Source organism: Tiliqua scincoides, chromosome 2 (assembly GCF_035046505.1).
Source record: "Tiliqua scincoides isolate rTilSci1 chromosome 2, rTilSci1.hap2, whole genome shotgun sequence".
Classification (NCBI taxonomy): Eukaryota; Metazoa; Chordata; class Lepidosauria; order Squamata; family Scincidae; genus Tiliqua; species Tiliqua scincoides.
The window spans coordinates 235,347,680-235,365,998 of NC_089822.1; the positions used below are offsets into that span (position 1 = coordinate 235,347,680).

The window sequence follows — 18,319 nt, forward strand, 5'->3', positions numbered from 1 at the left end:
CGATAGAATGTCGCTACCTACAAGAAAAAGTAATACCTCAGATGTCATAGAAAAGACAGAACAAGAGCCCATCTATCTGATATGCATTTCCTTACGTGGAGATTTTTTTTGATAGGAAAAAGCCATCAGCTGTGTGAGCTCTCACTGGCAATCCAAAATGATATGGGTGGGAAGCAGGCATGTCTACTCATCTAATGTTGGTGAGAACTTAGCCTGTGTCACATCAGACATTGCATTATTCATTACCGCCCTCTTGTACCCAGGATCACCCCAATCCCTTGCACTCCCAGTGCTTCATCTGCCTTAACCAGTTGCAGAGTTTTTACTTTGTCTAAAACCAGCAGTCTCCAAACTGGAGACCACTGCACACCAGGAAAGGCTTCCCTGGTGCAAATGGAGTGTTCTGTTCCACCAGGGGACTTGCTTACCTTGCCACTGATCACCCCAAAATATGCTCTAGCCAGTCATATCTACCTGGATATCCGGGCGCGAAGCCTTCTGGACCAACAGAACCAGAAGTGATCACAGTTAGGGAGAGATCGGCGCCATGAAATGGAGGCTCCCCTGTGGAACAGCAAGCTCCATTCACACAGGGGAGAGATTAGAGCAGGCACTAGATTCAGCCCATGGGCCGGGGTCTGGAGAACCCTGGTATAAACTAAGAAGATCCTTCCAAAACAGAACAGTCTAAAAGTTAAAAATGTGTTGATGGTGTTAAATTTATGGAGTCCGTGTCCATAAAGTCTTTTGAAGCTTTATGATTATATTAAAACTTTATTAAGGCACAGGCAACTAAGAACCAGCTGTTCTATTTTCTAAGTACACATAATTATCATATGTAGGGTAGCATCAAATCCCCGTTATTTCTTCTTCTAACCAGGGCTAGGGGGATTGTACCCAAGGGTAAGCCTACATCTAATTACTCATAAAAATTCAGGTACTAAACACCTGCTCTGAGGCTGTTCTGAGGGGAATTTCTTTTCTTTTTACAAAGACCATTTGCCATGAGCTCCCTTTCCTCAGATGTGTTATGTATTTCAATACTTCTTGAGTGATTTATCTCAGACAGCAGTGCAGCATAACAGAGGATACGGAAGTGGTGCGTGCTGGCTGTAAAGCATATTGAAATGCTTAGGTTCTGTGTTAAAAATGTGTGGGAACAAAAACCAAAAGCATCCAGTATAAAAGCATGTTTGCAACATAAACATTGGCCTAAGTTTTAAACTCAACGAATCCATGTGAAGGTGGTTGTACTTAAGCTCCAAGCAGATGACATAAAAGCAGAACAAAAACAAATTATGTCTCACAACTAAGGCTAACTTGAGGCTGCTTTTACATATCATGAAGACACTAGCAACAAGAGTTCTTGTTATGTACACTGGAGATTGCCACCCAAAGAGACTTTGCCTCTCATTTCAATGGAAGAGGCACTTCCTGGTGAATGGAGATATGTGCTGTGCAACAGCTACAACCGAGCCACAGCTAGCCTAGTAACTTCATGGTGTTGTTCACAGGCGACAAAGTTACATTCCCCACACACACATATTTCATCTGTGGTTTAGAGGGGGGAGTTAGCCATTGTGCTGTTGGAAAGCCAGCTGTCCCCCTAACGCAGTGTATCCACCTGATTTTTTTTTTTTGGAGCTGTTCACATTTATTGTATGCTGAATGACCTGGCCATTCTGATCTTCCAGTGTTGTGCTGCACAGCATAGCTGGTGACCTTGGCAACATGATGTGTCCCTGTCTTCCCACACTGTATCAGAGATCACAGTGCTAAAAGGCAGAAAAGAGCCCCATGTTTCCTAGGAAACCAGGTGATTTGTGAAATCATGGTGTTGTTGCTAGTAGCTACCAGTTACCTAAATCTTTGGGTAAATTAAGGTTTCTCCAATGGGGGGCCATTTCACATCCTAAATTTGCCCCCAAATTATCTGCTGTTCAGTCCTAGCAACAACAACCTTGCATGCCACAGTTCTGTTGTGCCTATGATGGTGGTTATTGACAGCTCTGCAGCAAAGACCCATGCTTCTGCAACTACACAAATGTCCTGGGACTGCCAGATCAACATCAAAGGGGGTTGACAGCACAGCATCCTAAACCATTGCATGCAAGCCCAGTGGCTGCTAAGATTGACCAATCAACTAACTTGGTTTCATGTGGTTAAAAGGGGGGGAGGCAGCGGCGTGATCCCCAGGATCGCGCCGCTCGGGGGCTGCAGGGGCTTGGGTACATTTGCCCAAGCCTCCTGCAGCCTCCCGGGGGTGCAGGGAGCCCTGCACGACCTTCGGCAGGGCTCCCCAGGTCAGGGAAAGTGAAAGCGGAGCAATCACACCCTGCTCCGCTAAACCAGAAGCAGAGCGTGATCGCTCCACTTTCCCTTCTGACGGGGCTGCAGGGACTGGGGTGCACCCCCAGTCCCTGCAGCAGCCATCCCTGGGTGTAGGGACCCAGGCACGAGTGCCTGCAGAGCTCCCCGGATCAGGGAAAGTGAGAGTGGAGCGATCGCGCTCTGCCTTCGTAATGCCTCATGGTCATACTCAGTACATTCATTTTGAAGCATCAGCTTAAATTTGCAGTTGTGCATTCCAAGCCTTCAGGAAATTTATCAAAAATAAAAAGGCCCTGCATCCTAGTTTGAAAAATCATATGACATGAATAGTAAGATTTATACAGTACTATTGTTATGTCACCAGGAGATGGATTTGACAGGTTTCAGATGTTCCTTGTCAACAAAAATTGAAGTTTATATATAAACAAGTAGCATCATGAAATAACTAGAGTCAGGTTAAGAACCTTTATATAACACTTTTAAACCAAAAACAGATTCACAAAGCAGTTTCCATAGCAAAATAAATGAGAAGGTAGTTCCCTGTCCCAAAGGTCTCACAGTGTCTCCTTAACAAATTGACATACATGAGAAATTGCAACAATTCATATTTTCAGTTTTGCAATTTACTCAGAAGCAAGTTTCATTGAGTCCATTGATGTGTACCTAAAGCTGATGTAGCGTTTAATAAATTATGAGTGCTGGATCATACCTAAACGTCCCCACGCACTGGTGTATTCCTTCACCATAGCTAGAATATGTGCCATTTATATAGAATAAATTATGATATTCCATGTACATTTCTTAACTGAAATGTCTCCAGATTACAATACTGTAGATTGCAAGCACTTGTTCCAAGGAAATTATTTTTTCAACTAGCAGTAACTTTTCTAAACTTCAGCTATAGCCAGAGAGTTTTACTGACTTCTTTCGCCCTCCCTGTAAAACCTGAATTATTGAGCCCCGGCAACTGTTTTTTGGCTGACATTATCTAGTCTTCCTTATTGATTGGCTTCAATTCCCTTTCTAAAAATGATGCCAGAGCCTTAGAAATATGGAAAAACTTCTGCCACTATACTGATCTGTTCAACCTTTCTGTAACAAAAGAAAGCACTACAAGAGCAAGCGCAGCCATTCACAATAGCGTCTATTGATTGAAAATCATTTAAATACCATCTGAAATGTCACTGACATTTACTGCTCTGTTTTAAAAAAAAAAAAAACAAATTGCACATGTTGACAAGTAAATAACAAGAGTTTGCTTATCGTGGCAGCTGTCATCTAGACAAGCCAATAAATTATTCATATTGGTGAGTTTTATTGTCCTCCCCCCCAATGAATGGTGCAGCGGGCTGAAATTGAGAGATGCTCTGAGGGTAAGACTATTACATGGTGAGGGCTGTCCTTGTATTAATGCATTAAAAGCCAGCAATTTCCCTTTCAATTTAAAAGACAAGATGCTTTTTCACTCTCCCCTGATGAAGGTGTCGGACTTCATAAGCACATTTCATACCGTTATTACAGTGTTCTACTTTACTTTATCAGCACTCTCAAATACTTAAGAAAGCTGAAGTATTACTTAAAGCTGTGCTAGGCAACTTGGGAGCCATGAGCTGCCCTGGGTTTGTCGTAAGCCATAGGTTCAAAGTCATGCCAAAAACGTTTGGGATTAAAGGCAAGCTGAGTGGTAGTATGATCAAGATTTTTTGGAAAAATGGGATTAATTATCATTCAACTGATAAAGAAGTGATAATTGAACTTCCATTTGTTTCTCCTCCCCCATTTAGGGCCCAATCCTATCCAACTTTCCAACTCTGGTGTAGCCACAATGCAACCTCATGGTAAGGGAAGACATGTTTCCATACCTTGAGAAGCTCCCATTGACTGCCCCTCTACCACAGGATACAGCGCACACCCCACTGGCACAACTACACCAGCACTTGGATAGGATTGGGTCCCCAGTCTTCTGAATGATACAAAGTCATGTTAAAAAGAAATATAGAAAGTTAGTTGACAGCTTGAAGTTTAAGGTTGAAGTCAAGAGTCTTTGCTGAAAAACTAGAAAAAAACAAACAGAAACCTTAAGAAAAGGATTGTCCAGGAATAGCCTCCTGGACAGGAAACCTTCAGCTGTAAAATCACAGCATTTAAACAAATACTGACTGGTAGGGTTGGAAGAACCAGCAACTGTATCATGATGTTTAGGAATAGAACACAGCTTAACAAATTCGTTAGCACAAGTATTTTCAGTGATAGGAGACCCAATCCTATCCAATTTTCCAATGCCAGTGCAGTCATACCAATGGGGCATGTACTGCATCTATGTACTATGGTGGGGAGGCAGTCACAGAGACCACCTTAAGATGTGGAAACATTTGTTCCCTCAGCTTGGGGCTGCATTGTGGCTACACCAGTGTTGGAAAATTGGATAGGATTGTGCCTATCCACAGTCATTTACATCGTAGATCAAAGATGTCTTTTGTTACAAATAGAGGGCCTCTCCAAGCCTTCTTTAAAATTCTTTTTGTTTCTTTTCCTTTCTGGCTCATGGAGTAAAATTGGCATGTGCTTTACATCTGCCAGGTAGTACAGATCTTTTGCAGTGTTATAAAATGCTGAAAATAACAAATTTAAACCAGTGAAAGTCTTCTGTTAGTGTTTATGAGGTGGCAGGACTCCAACTGACAATTCAAGATTGGTTAGTTTAGATTAGTTTAGATTAGAAGTGCCTACTAGCCAATTTTTTTGATGCATTCGTATATTGTGCATGTGTGTTAAAGTTTATTTTTATATTGTTTTGATGACACAGATTATATATTTATATACTGTATTTTGTTAGCCAACTTGGATGCCCACCGTATAGGAGAAAGGAAGGATATAAATATTTGTGTCTTGTAGCATGGACATGATGCTAAACAAAATGCAGCTAAATAAATTTTGAGTGTGCTGCTTACCAAAGTGTCAGTTAAGCAAGGCACCCCGCCCTTCCCTCACTTACTTGACAGGGCTTCCTCTGCAGTGCCACTCTGCCCTCCTTCCTCATTCATGTCTCTATTCCTAGAGGGCCCTTTTGAAGAAGGAAGAGGGAGCCCTCTCAGGTAAGTGGGAGGGAGCTGCATCTGAGATGGGGAGCTCATAGGTCTTGTGAAAGCTTTTTAAATCAGCATATTTGGGTAACTGGCCATCCCATATCCCACTTGTGTCTGATAACAAAACTATTGCTGTATTTGGTTGGAACAATATTATCTGCGTCGGATAGAGAATTCCACTGTGTTGTCCTGAATGCTAACAATGAAAATAAGAAAATGCATGGCATTCAACATGGGAAAGTGCATTCTTGGGAAATGCAGTTTCAATTTAATGTATATATTTAATTTGTAAGCATCTCACACATCCATAACACACAGAAATAGCTTTTGGTCACAGGGCTTACTCACTTCAAGTGCTTCAAAGCATTTTTCCTGAGCCTAAAACACAAGCATGTGTCTTCATTAAAAAAAAAAGAAGAAGACATGTTGGAAGGTGTGTCATTCTAGTTTTCACAGTAACTCCAGTCCGGGAGAAACTCTCAGATTTTGACTTTCCAAGCAAACTTGCCTTACGAGGTAATTTCAACCTCTCTCATGAGCAAGTGACATGGATTGCTTTAAGCAGGGGGAAAGCGAATACCTAAATGTTTCCAGAGTCCTTGCCAGAAAGCATATTGTCTTTCTGGTCTGGCAGGTGGGAAGCACAAGCCATTAGGTAAGAATTTCCCTTGGCAAAAAGAAAACATCTCATATTAATAAAACCATAATATCCTCTGTGAGCTTTTTAACTTCCTTCCTCGTCACGTGTCAGTACTGCTGTTCATTCCATCATTTCTCTTTAATTCTAAGAACTCAAGTCAATGATGACAGAAGCCAAATGGGAGCCAGCTCTGGTTTTACACACACACACACACACACACACACACAAAGACAGCAATATTTGGATAAACTAAGGGAGAAATTTCCCAAATAGAAATGATGTAACCCTTAAATTCACAACAGTGCTTCCTTCACTCTAATGATCAAGATTAGTATCAATAAATCACATCCATAATCATGATATAAAACCCCACATTACGTTTTGTGGTACTGCCCAATCCTCACTAAATTCCCATATGGTAATATGGCAAGGCCAGTGCAGGCTGCAAAGGAATTTTGGCTGCTGGATGTCTCCTCGGGATATTTGTCCCCTTGCTCAGGGTAAGCCCCAGCTGCCGCAGGGAGCCAACAGACCTCCACCAAGTTGATCCAGACCTACACCAAGTTGAGGCGAATCAGGCCCAGGAAGGGGGTTAAGATATAGCACACATCTGCGCCACTAATCCTGCTCCCATCCTGGGCATGATCCACCTACCCTGCCCCATCGCCTCCCTGTTCCACCTTCACCCACTTCCACCCCTGTGCCAGATTTACCCTGTCCAGTGGGCTTTGTGATTACTGCCGATATGTCCAGGAAGGCTCCAGCCTTCTCACTGGGATAGGAACTACAAATACTGCTGCAAAGCGCTTTACAGTGCTTTTGCAACAGCGCATACTGGCATAACAAGTGTTCTGCTGGCATAGCCCAACCATTGGATTGGCTGTCAGGCACAATTATTAGGGACTAATCCAGAAGGCTGGTGTTATCTTAAGTTCCACTAAAGTCACTGGAAATATGTAGTTAAAACTAACTTGCTTTCAATGGAGTTCAATTGTGGCTGCCTTCTACTGGGCCAGAGCTAGCATCCTAGAATTGCGGACTTTTTCAGAACTCCACACATCTCCAGAATACTAAAACACACCCAACTCGTGATGATGGAAATACATAGATCAACTATGCATCAGTTCTTTTATGTTTGAACTATGCATCGCTTCTCCAATAAGGTTAAAAATCGGAATAAACTCTTTTATAGATCAACACTCAGTAATATTGAGAAATATTTACAATTGTGATAAGGAAACTGTAAAGAGCAATACTGGGAAAAAATGTGGTAAATTTAACTTTTCCAGTCTTGCCATTCTGTAAGATACAGACCAATGTTTTTCAAATTGTGGGTCAGGACCCACTAGATGAGTCACGAGCCCATTTCAGTTGGGTCCCCATTCATTCAGTGTGCATTTTTATTTTAATGACTTGATGCTTCCAAATGACTGCATTTGGGGAAATGTTACACATCTGTACTTTTAACAGGCTATTATGTATATGCTTTTAAGAATGATAGTAAATGGGACTTACTCCTAGGTAAGATGGCAGCCTAGGATTGTTAAAAATTTTCCTGTTTGATGGTCTCACTTTTGGTCATGACATCACTTCCAGTGGGTCCTGACAGATTCTCATTCTAAAAAGTGGGTGCTAAAAGTTTGAGAACCACTAATACAGATAATTTTTCTTTTCTCTTATCAATAAAAAGCTCTGTTTTCAAAATAAACTTCATATTGATACAAGAGTCACAGTTGCCCTCGGTATTGATTGTGTGTCCATAATCACTTCTGGCTAAGTAAGTTAATCCAGTCCATTCATTTAGAACAGGAAAAGAAACAGTGGATGTTTCTTGCTTGAGGTGAGACATTTTCACAGATGAAACATAGATACTCATCGGTCTTTCATTTGGAATGTTCTTTTCTTTGCCCAGGAAGTGGATTTGCATAGAGTGAACAGCCAGGACAAGTTTGGGCTCACTGTGTGCTACAGAACTGATGATGAAGATGATATTGGCATTTATATCAGTGAGGTGAGATGGGACAGCTTTCAGTGTAACACCTTCCTTTTTAACTATAGCTGTTGGGAAATTGCTTAGCTCTTGCCTGCCAATTATATGTCATGTTCCTTCCAAAGTAATCCAAAATGCTTTCTGTGCTCAAGACTTGAAATACGACACTCAGTTTTCTAAACAACAGTACAAAGTACAGGTTTCATTTTTTCATTCTTTTGTAAGAGCAAAAAGAAGGATTTTGAACTATTTTCACGTAATGTACTGTCAGATAACATGTCTGACAGGTTATGTGTAAAGGACTCTTGAACCCAGCATACTCCTAAAAGAATCACCTAGGGTTGACATTATTTGTGAACCTTAAATTATTTGTGAGCCTTATATCACAAACAAGACAAAAGAGAAAACCAAGAACACTCCTTACTCCTAACTTTTACTTCTCTGTGTAAAAACAATCACCTTCTAATTCATATTCACCTAGATGTCCTGAGACACAAATATCACAATTATTCAGGTTAATTATTTCAATTGGGTTTAATACCGCTGCTTCAAATGGTCAAATTTTGTTCATAGCAGGAAGAGAATTCCTGTTTCCTCATGGTGAGCCCTTGATGTAACTACATAAAAGGAGGCCCTGACATATTTACAAACACAAGCAGAGGGAATCACATTCCCTGGTGCAACTTCCTTACTGCCTTAGGGCTTGTAACACATTGGTACATTACTTCAGTTCTTAACACAAAATGATTCCTCTCTGAGCAGATGAATTTTTGCCATTGAAACATATTGTGTTTATATGAGCATTGGGTGATATGAAAGTTCAGCCTCCAGTGAATAATATGCAGTGGCTCACTAACATATACCAATCAAGTTTATAAGTGTTGAAACAGGTATGTGTGGCCCATAGGATCATGATGACTCTTCCACTCTTACCATACTGAGCTCGTCATGCAGTCACTCTTTTCACTAACATCAATCAGTTATGCAACAACCCACTCTGTCCAATCCTATGCAGTTTCAACTTACCAAGCCCATTTTAATCATCATACCTCCCCTAAGTTTGATTTCTTTGAACTTATAAATGTTTTCATTAAAGCCACTGAACTAAATGAAGCACACAACTACCTATTCTTTTGTAGATCGACCCCAACAGCATTGCTGCAAAAGACGGTCGCATCAGAGAGGGAGATCGTATCATTCAAGTGAGTTTACGCATTCCTCAGGTGTTCTTCTCTGGAATATGACATACTACCTCTGTCTTCTTCACTTATCCAGTTGTTTGATACTACTGATACCCAGCCCATAAGAATATTTCAAAAGCCCTCTCCACTATAAATAGCCCCAAATAGCCTCTCGGTGGCAGAGAGGAGTTGCCCTCAAGTGGAGCGTGGGAGGCGAAGGGCCAGAGAGAGGCCAGACCGGGAAGGAATCCAGCTGGAATGAGGAGTTCTATGACAGACTAGAACTATTCAATTGTAAAAATCCCTACGGGGGTTTAGAACAGCCTGCCTATGTAAACCGCCTTGGATTAAAGTTTGAGGAGAAATCTGATGACCAAAGAAAGGCGGTATATAAATACCTGTATAAATAAATAAATAGTCTTCTCTAGGATTTTTTTTTTTTTTTTGGTGAACAGTTTGAAGACCACATACATATAATGTAACCATCAGATCAGCCGTACTTTTGATGTCTTTAAATTTATATCCTACTCATGCCAGGTGATTCTGGACAGATAACAATATGCTAATTATTAATCGCGTACAAGAAAAAAACACTGCAAATGTTTAAATCATTCTCTACTTTCCTTCTCTCCTGCCATTTAACCAGTGCAGTAATATTTACTTTCATAGATCAGCCATGAAAGACAAAGTGTTCCCTGACAACATTATGGTTGTGAGAAACTACCGAAGGGGACAATTCAACTGTCTCTAAACAGTGGTATAATTTTATTGAATTTGCTGTCATATATCACTTTTAGTAAGCAAAGAGATTTATAATCCTTATTTTATCCAGCCTCACAACAGCCCTGTGAGTCCCAGTTGTCACATTACTTTTTTATGTGTCAAAGTTTATGTGGCCAAGACAGGTACTTTAGCTTGCTAGGGCAAAGTTTTAAAAACTAGATTTGGGGTTGTAGATTTTCCTAGCTGCAGGTATTAGTTCCCACTCTTATTTTCTTCTGTATGGAGTGCTGCACAACAGAATTTGCACGTTTTTCTCCAGATTAATGGCATAGAGATACAGAATCGAGAAGAAGCCGTGGCACTCCTCACCAGTGAAGAAAGCAAGAATGTCTCATTGCTCATTGCAAGACCGGAAATCCTCCAGGTATTGTATCTAATGTATAATTACAACAAAGAATACAATTGATTTTATATAAATCAATAGTGTCTGTCAAATAAAAGGTGTCTGTGGTCAGTCAGAGACATAGGCAGTCTGAGAGGAGCATGTTCAGGGAAGCATGACTTTGTTCATGGGAGTAGGGGGTAGAACTATTACAGAATTAGAACTTCCCAGTGATGCGTGGGAAGTAGCACCAAAGTATCCTAAATCTGCAACAGTAATTATCCAAATGTTAGTTCAGAGCATTTGGCCTATTAACTCAGATTATCTGCTATATTTCAGACAAATCTGAAAATAAATAAATATGTTTCCTTTGAAACTGAGACTCTAGTTGGGCCCATCTGACATGCCACTTTGAGAATTCAGAACAGACCATCTAGCATAGCGCTATCTGTCGTGCAGTCCTAGGTCCTTTCAGCCTCAGCATGACTGAGCGTTTCACTCCCAGCATTGGCTCATCATGTTCTGCAACATGAGACACTAAAAGGAACAATCATAGCACTCCAACTGGAGCTTTAACCAGTGCTGAACCGTTCCTCATACATTATGCTTTTAACAGCCCCAAATTTTGCAAGTTATTGCATGTGTGAGTGCCAGCCCATCTGGATCCTTCATCCCCCTGCACAGAAACAAATCTGTTTCCAGGGAGGGAAGGGAATTCTTCAAACATGAAATGAAATTCCCTTCACATAACACTGAGTAAAGCATCGTCTCCTGTTTTGAACTTCAACATTAATAATATCCACACCTTTGCCCTTTGTCCTCCCATGCCCTTAGGATTAATATCAAGCAACAAAGACAGCAGGATGTTTTTGTACATGTGCCCTATTTATAGCATAACACGTACAGAAGAAAGCATACTGCATAAAGATTCCAGAAAGGCACTTGCTGAATTTAGGTTTGGGGCCGGTACATATTTTTTTGTGTTGTACTCTCGTGAAAGTATTTGGCAAGTTGTTTTATGTTCCCTTGTAGCTGGATGAAGGTTGGATGGATGACGACAGAAATGATTTTCTGGATGACTTACACATGGACATGCTGGAGGAGCAGCACCACCAGGCAATGCAGTTTACTGCTAACATGCTGCAGCAGGTAGGCGTCATTGTACTTGGCTGGTCCAAACATCTTCATGTGACATTATAGCCCAACCTTGGCACCACGGAGGGGTTCTTGGAACTCCTGTGGATGCGGAAACTTACGGATAAATGAATCAGAAACATACCCGATCTCTGATCGGTCCGACCTCCAGTCGGTCAAGTCGGTCCTACACCACAGGCTTGGAACCCACAGTTAGTCAAATCTACAGGTTCCAAATCCACAGATAAAAAGGACTGACCTGTACACATCATGCTCTGATACAGATATGGCACAGCACTGATCAGATAAAAAGATTTTATACAAAGTCATGCTGTTCCCCAGCACTGATCTAATAACAACATTAAACAATCTTTACTATTTTTGTAAGGTTCCTAGGATGGATGAACTGTGTCTGTGAATAAGAATACCTTATTCTGTGTATACAGAATACTGTGAAGTTGTCTGTGAATAAGAATACCTGATAAGAGAACATCTTGCATGGTTAGAATGTTAACTGTAGAATACAATTAACTGGGAAGAGTTTCTCCGCTATATTACTTCACTTTAGAGATTGCCCACCCCAAACAATTCTTATCTAAGTACCAAGCTCATTTTATGTGTTTTGTTGCGATGCTTCTGTCCCAAGGACTTGCAGTATATCATTAGCTCATTATATCATTAGCTCGTTTTATCTCCACAATGACTCCATAAGCCTGAGAGATAGTGACAACAAAGACCATCCACTGAGCTTCCTTGCTGAATGGAAATTTGAATTAAAGTCTCCTGATCCCAACACTCATTAACTGCAGCAAAATATTAGTATACAAGAAACCCCAAATATACAGAACATTTTTTTAGAAGGTCTTTTGAAAATCTGGCCTAAGAATAAAGTCTGACAACTTATATGTTCCCTGATATCTTTTCATTGGTTTGTTTCCATCTCAAAAGTCAGTGCAGAGTTTATAAAAATGAGAATTGCCATTTCTCAGAAAAACTTGAAGTGCTAGCATAGACTCTGGCAGTAGACCCCTGTGAGTCTTACATATGTTATTGGTGAATTTTCTCCAGAACATCTTTCAAAATGAGGCAGGATAACAGTCGTCTATCATTTGCATTTTTCTTTATCTTTTCCGTGTCAGATTTAAATTGTCTTATTTCTTGCTGTAGAAGAAGAAGAATGAAGAGGATGGAGGTACCACAGATACTGCAACTATTCTGTCAAACCAGCATGAGAAAGACAGCGGTGTAGGCCGCACTGATGAAAGCACACGGAACGATGAAAGTTCAGAGCAAGAGAACAATGGTGATGACCACACTACTTCCTCAAATACCTTGGGAAGCCAGAAGAAACTGACATACAGCCATGACACATTGGGCAGTGGTGACATGCAGTTCAGTAACGAGTCCTTTATTTCCGCTGATTGCACAGATGCAGATTTCCTCGGCATCCCAGTGGACGAGTGTGAGAGGTTTCGTGAACTGCTAGAATTGAAATGCCAGGTGAAGTCTACAAACCCATACAGCCTATATTACCACAACAGTACCCTGGATATGAGTAAGAGCGATCACGAAAGTGTGGACAGGGAACTAGAGATGCTGAATGAGGAGCTGCGCAATATTGAACTAGAGTGCCTCAACATCGTCAGAGCTCATAAGATGCAGCAGCTGAAGGAGCAATACCGTGAGCCCTGGATGCTGCACAATAGCGGCTTTCGTAACTACAACACAAGCATAGATGTCCGCCGGCACGAGCTCTCAGACATTACAGAGCTGCCTGAAAAATCTGACAAGGACAGCTCCAGTGCTTACAATACAGGAGAGAGCTGCCGAAGCACGCCCCTCACACTGGAGATCTCCCCCAACAACTCTTTATGCAGGACAGCAGAAGGTCTCGATTTGCAAATCAGCGAGGGGGCAGAAGGCTGCTCAAAAAATGTGCTGACAAGCCCAGAAAGCCATGAATCCAGTACTGCTAAACCGAAAGATGTGGACCTTAACAAGCCGTTGGAAATCAAAGAGAGGAAAGCAAGTGACGGAAGCAAAAGCCCAACCCAACCCCAGAAACCAGGCAGCTCTTACTTGTCTTCGTACCATCACTCTCCCTATAAACACGCCCACATTCCCGCCCATGCCCAGCATTACCAGAGCTACATGCAGTTGATACAGCAGAAGTCAGCGGTGGAATATGCGCAGAGCCAAATGAGCTTAGTGAGCATGTGCAAAGATTTAAACTCTTCCAACCAGAGCGAACCCAGAATGGAGTGGAAAGTCAAGGTCAGGAGTGACGGTACCCGCTACATAACCAAGAGGCCTGTCAGGGACAGGCTGCTGAGAGAGCGTGCCATAAAGATTAAAGAGGAGCGCAGCGGCATGACCACCGATGATGACGCCATAAGTGAAATGAAGATGGGCCGATACTGGAGTAAAGAGGAGCGGAAGCAGCATGTGGTGAAAGCCAAGGAGCAGAGGAGAAGGCGGGAGTTTATGCTCCAGAGCAGGCTGGAATGTCTGAAAGAACAACAAGGCACTGAGGACAAGAAGGAGATGAATATCATAGAACTGAGCCACAAAAAAATGATGAAGAAGAGAAACAAAAAGATATTTGACAATTGGATGACAATCCAAGAACTCTTAACCCACGGCACAAAGTCGCCCGACGGCACAAAAGTTTACAACTCCTTTCTGTCGGTGACAACAGTATAATCTTGCGGTGCCAAAGTTATGTACATAAAACCCTACCATTGGGGTAGAGATTCCTGCCTCGTTAAATGCGGCAACACTGTTTTGGTTTTTTTGTATATAAAAGACACTTGCATCGAGTTTATAATTCAGATAGCAAACTCTGGGTGCAAATGTTCTCGAGGAGGAGAGCAGGCAAGCGAGCGAGAGAGTGAGTCATCCACCCAAAACCGTCAAAGGCAATACTGAACAGAGCTTATTTGGAATACCAATAGTATCTTTTTTTGTAACTTTATTACCCTTTTACATAAAGTCTTTTTAAATACCATATTAATCATACTTACACAGGTAATATCTTTTAAAACTATATTCATATTTTAAAAAAAGGTTACACATGCAGAACACAAAGGCAACTTCAAATATGTATTTTTAACAAAACAATATTTTGCAATATATCTTTGCTATTGTGACCTTTTTTCTGCACATGTTGCTGTTTTATCCATATTTTAGCTGAACTACCAAACTCAGTAGGAACATTTTGCAGTAATATGCACCATTAATCAAACTGCCTGTCTTTGGTGTTGTGCATACATTTGCTTTAGCCTGTTGGTGTACCGCACATTCCTGCCCCGTTTGTGATCCACCAACCTCAGTGACAGCCCACCAGCCATAGATGGTGACCCACCCTGTAGGTAACAGTGCAATCCTGTACATGATTACTCAGAAGTAAGTTCTCAGTTGGTCTTATCCCCAGGTAAATGCACATAGGATTGCAATCTGACAGCTCCAGCCTAATGTGGGCTAGCACTGGCACAACGCCTGCGCCAGCTGTTGCAGAAATGCCATAAAGCATGTTTTCAACAACTTGCAAGTAGGCAGCAGTGGTAGCAGGAAGGCCTGCACTGTCCCACCAGTGCTGAATCCAGTGGAACTGCCACCAGCGCAGGGTTCTGCACTGGGTGGCATGGCAGCAGGGGAAGGGCGGAACAGAGGCAAGGGTGTTTCGGGATAGGGGAGGGCAGGGAGGGGGTGGTTCAGGCCCAGGAGAGGCAGAGAAGACCTCTGGCTTATCCTAAACCCCTTCTCAGGGTTCCCTGAAAGTCCTACATGGGGCTACTTGGACATGCACCAGCAATGTACCTGGGGCAGATCTGAGTAGCCCCGTTGGGCAGACTGGGGCTTGAGGAACAAATGTTCCCTTACTCCAAGGAGACCTCTGGCCTGCCCAATTTCAGCACTGGATACAGTGTGGACCACGCAGCCCCGCTGTGCCAGCGCTGAATAGGGTTGAGCTGCCCATGCCCTGTTATTGCTGCCTGGCAGGGATTGTAAGAACTGGAGGCTGTCATGCAAATAGCAGGCCTCCACACCATTCCGAAGACAGGGCTGGCACCAAAATTTTGGAAAAGTGAAATTGGAAGCAATTTCAGGGTTCCTTCCAAGGAGAAATATCTGAGAATTCCCGAGGACTTTCTTTAAGAAAGTAAATTTTCTCAGGCTTCAGCACATTCTGAGCTGCGTTACCCCCTTTGAGTGACTGCTACAAACATGTAGGTAGCCGTACCCCTGCTTTCCAGCAGTAGCAAATATATTCTCATTTTCCTTCATTGGCATCAGGAGAGTAGAGGCTGTCTACTGCTAGCCAACATGGGGACTGAAGGCACTTCAGGTCAATATATTGTGCACACAACCCCTTAGAGTCCTGGCTAACAGCTACACAGGGTTTTTTCCCCTCTCTGCAGTTTCTGAAGTATATAGGTATCACATTGAAAGAGAAAAAGCAAACCACTGCATTTTGCAGTGCTGAAGGATTTTGAAGCAAGTCTGCCAAGACTGTGACCTGATGAAAGAATGTGCATGTGTGTCTAATGTTTTTACAAGACTGTTTGTGTAATTTGAAATGCCCATTGTAGTAGCTGTCAGCTTTGTAGATTTGAATGTATTGAAATTGAGAGCAGTTTTCATGAAATCACGGCTAGTTATAAACATTAACAAGTTAAATGAAGTTAAAAATAAATTATTGTTTTATATTTCACATCCTTTGAAATGGTTGTTTAATCTCACCTTTACCACAGAGCCTTGGACAAACTATTTTTCTGGTATTGTCCAGTATTGCTGGACAATACTGAACTAATGTAACAAACAATTTGGGGCACAATCCTAACCAACTTTCAAGCACCGAGGTATGGGCAATGGAGCTCTAAGCTAAGGGAACAAACTTTCCCTTACCCTGAGGAGGCCTTCATGACTGCCCCCCAACTGCAGGATGTAGCACATGCCCCATTGGCACAGCTGTGTCAGAGCTGGAAAGCTGATTAGGATTTGGGCCTTGGTATGATCTATCTTAGGGTGGGCACGAGCAGTATAGAGGCTGCTAGCTAAAATGTTGTTCCCAAGATCCACATGCGTTGTTTTTATTTGCAAGAAAAAGGTTTTCTAATTATCATATCAGGCATCATGCCGACTGATGGTTTAATCCCATTTCTACATAGCACCCATGATTAAATGCAAGTTCCATTATCTTGGCATATTTGCCACTTTTGGTAATAGCAATCTGGAACTGTTTAGCTATCACAGCAAATCCCAGTTTGTTCTGCTGCTGGTTGGCAACGAAAGACTATGATATAAGCCTACAGGACCCGGTATTCCCAGGCGGTCTCCCATCCAAGTACTAACCAGGCCTGACCCTGCTTAGCTTCCAAGATCAGACAAGATCAGGCATGTTTGTTCTAAACTAGGATGTTCTCTTAGGGCCCAATCCTATACAATTTTCCAGTGCTGGTGTAGCCATGCCAGTGGGGCATGCACTCCTTCCTGTGGTGGGGAGGCAATCATGGAGGCTTCCTCAAGGTAAGGGAATTTTTGTTCTGTTATCTTGGGGCTACACTGTGGTTGCACCAGTGCTGGAGAGTGCTTGGATAAGATTGGGCCCCTAGTTAGTTTGAAAAAGCATTCTCTACTCTCACAGGATGATGAAGGCAACTGCACAAAGCAGAGGTTTGTAAACACTCCATCGAACCAGGATTACAGTTCTAGTTGATGTCTGAGCTAGACCTAAATGAAACATAGAAATCTAGGCTCAGGCTTTCAGAAGCCCCTTCTTCTTGAGGAAGTCTATTCCAAGCTAGGAAATGACCAAGAACACTTTCCTGGATGCACTTATGGTTCATTCTTGTTACAGGAAGGACACTTTTGCTCAGTACTTGTCCTGATGGCTTTTCAGTTAGGAAGGCAAACTGAATGGTCACATGGTTGTGACAAGAGGGAGAAAAATTTAAATGGGAGATAAGGGTCGCATATGTTGTTGACCCACACATAGAGTAGATTTAAGCTGCATTTGACAAGGCATAATCAGGTTACCTGTTTGTTAATGTGCAAATATATGTGACTGAATTTGGATTTTATGTATGGGTCTCCATACACCAGAGGGATGTCATGTATTGTCTCTCTCTGTCCAACAATTATCTTAAACATTTTACAATTATCTTAAAATAATGAAATATTTTTATCTTACTATTTTTATATCAATTCCAGATTTAAAGTCAGCACACAATCACCCCACTGAACGATGACAAGAAAGAACAGAGTCTTCAAGGTTCAACCTTGAAACCGGTTAAAGCATCACCTTTTGGTTGGTTTTACCTTGTTCATCTGCCCGGGTCCATCCCTTTAAATTGAAACACAAGTTCTCACACATTAGGGACCTCAAACAAGAGGAAGCAAAGCGACATTATGCCTAGAGACTAGTGCTTGGAGAACTAATTAGGATTATAAACTGAAAGTATGTAAATTAAACCAAATATAATTATCTGCCAGTGGCCTTTGGAAATGGGTTACAGGATACTTGTTAGCAAAATTGCTCAAATGCCTGGAAGCCACACAAAAGCAAGTCATCAGCAGTTTAAACTCTCTTCCCTTATTTTGTTTTCTACAAAGTCCTTGTATTGAGGATCAGAGTGGAACACAAACTAATTAAGAAAAGACATTGTCACACAAAAAGGTATATACAGATATATACAGGATATACAGAAATTGGAATAATGATGCAATTCTTCCTTTCCTCCCCCCACCTCTTCCTAATCCTACCCATTTGATTAAATTTAAATTCCTTGCAAAAAGAATGACAAGATCTTGTATTCAGGGTACTGTTACATTTCCCTGAAACCCACATTT

At 41.8% G+C, this 18,319-nt stretch overlaps 1 protein-coding gene across 1 annotated transcript in view; it reads left to right on the forward strand.

Moving 5' to 3' along the window:
* Positions 1 to 15,172, forward strand: part of PDZRN3 (PDZ domain containing ring finger 3) — a 242,832-nt gene extending 227,660 nt beyond the window's left edge. Inside the window, exons 6-10 of the mRNA XM_066616115.1 lie at positions 7,970 to 8,068; positions 9,187 to 9,249; positions 10,271 to 10,375; positions 11,366 to 11,482; positions 12,635 to 15,172. Coding sequence (XP_066472212.1) covers positions 7,970 to 8,068; positions 9,187 to 9,249; positions 10,271 to 10,375; positions 11,366 to 11,482; positions 12,635 to 14,170 — 1,920 coding nt within the window. The 3' untranslated portion in view covers positions 14,171 to 15,172. The remainder of the gene's footprint in view (positions 1 to 7,969; positions 8,069 to 9,186; positions 9,250 to 10,270; positions 10,376 to 11,365; positions 11,483 to 12,634) is intronic.
* The last annotated feature ends 3,147 nt before the right edge of the window (positions 15,173 to 18,319 follow it).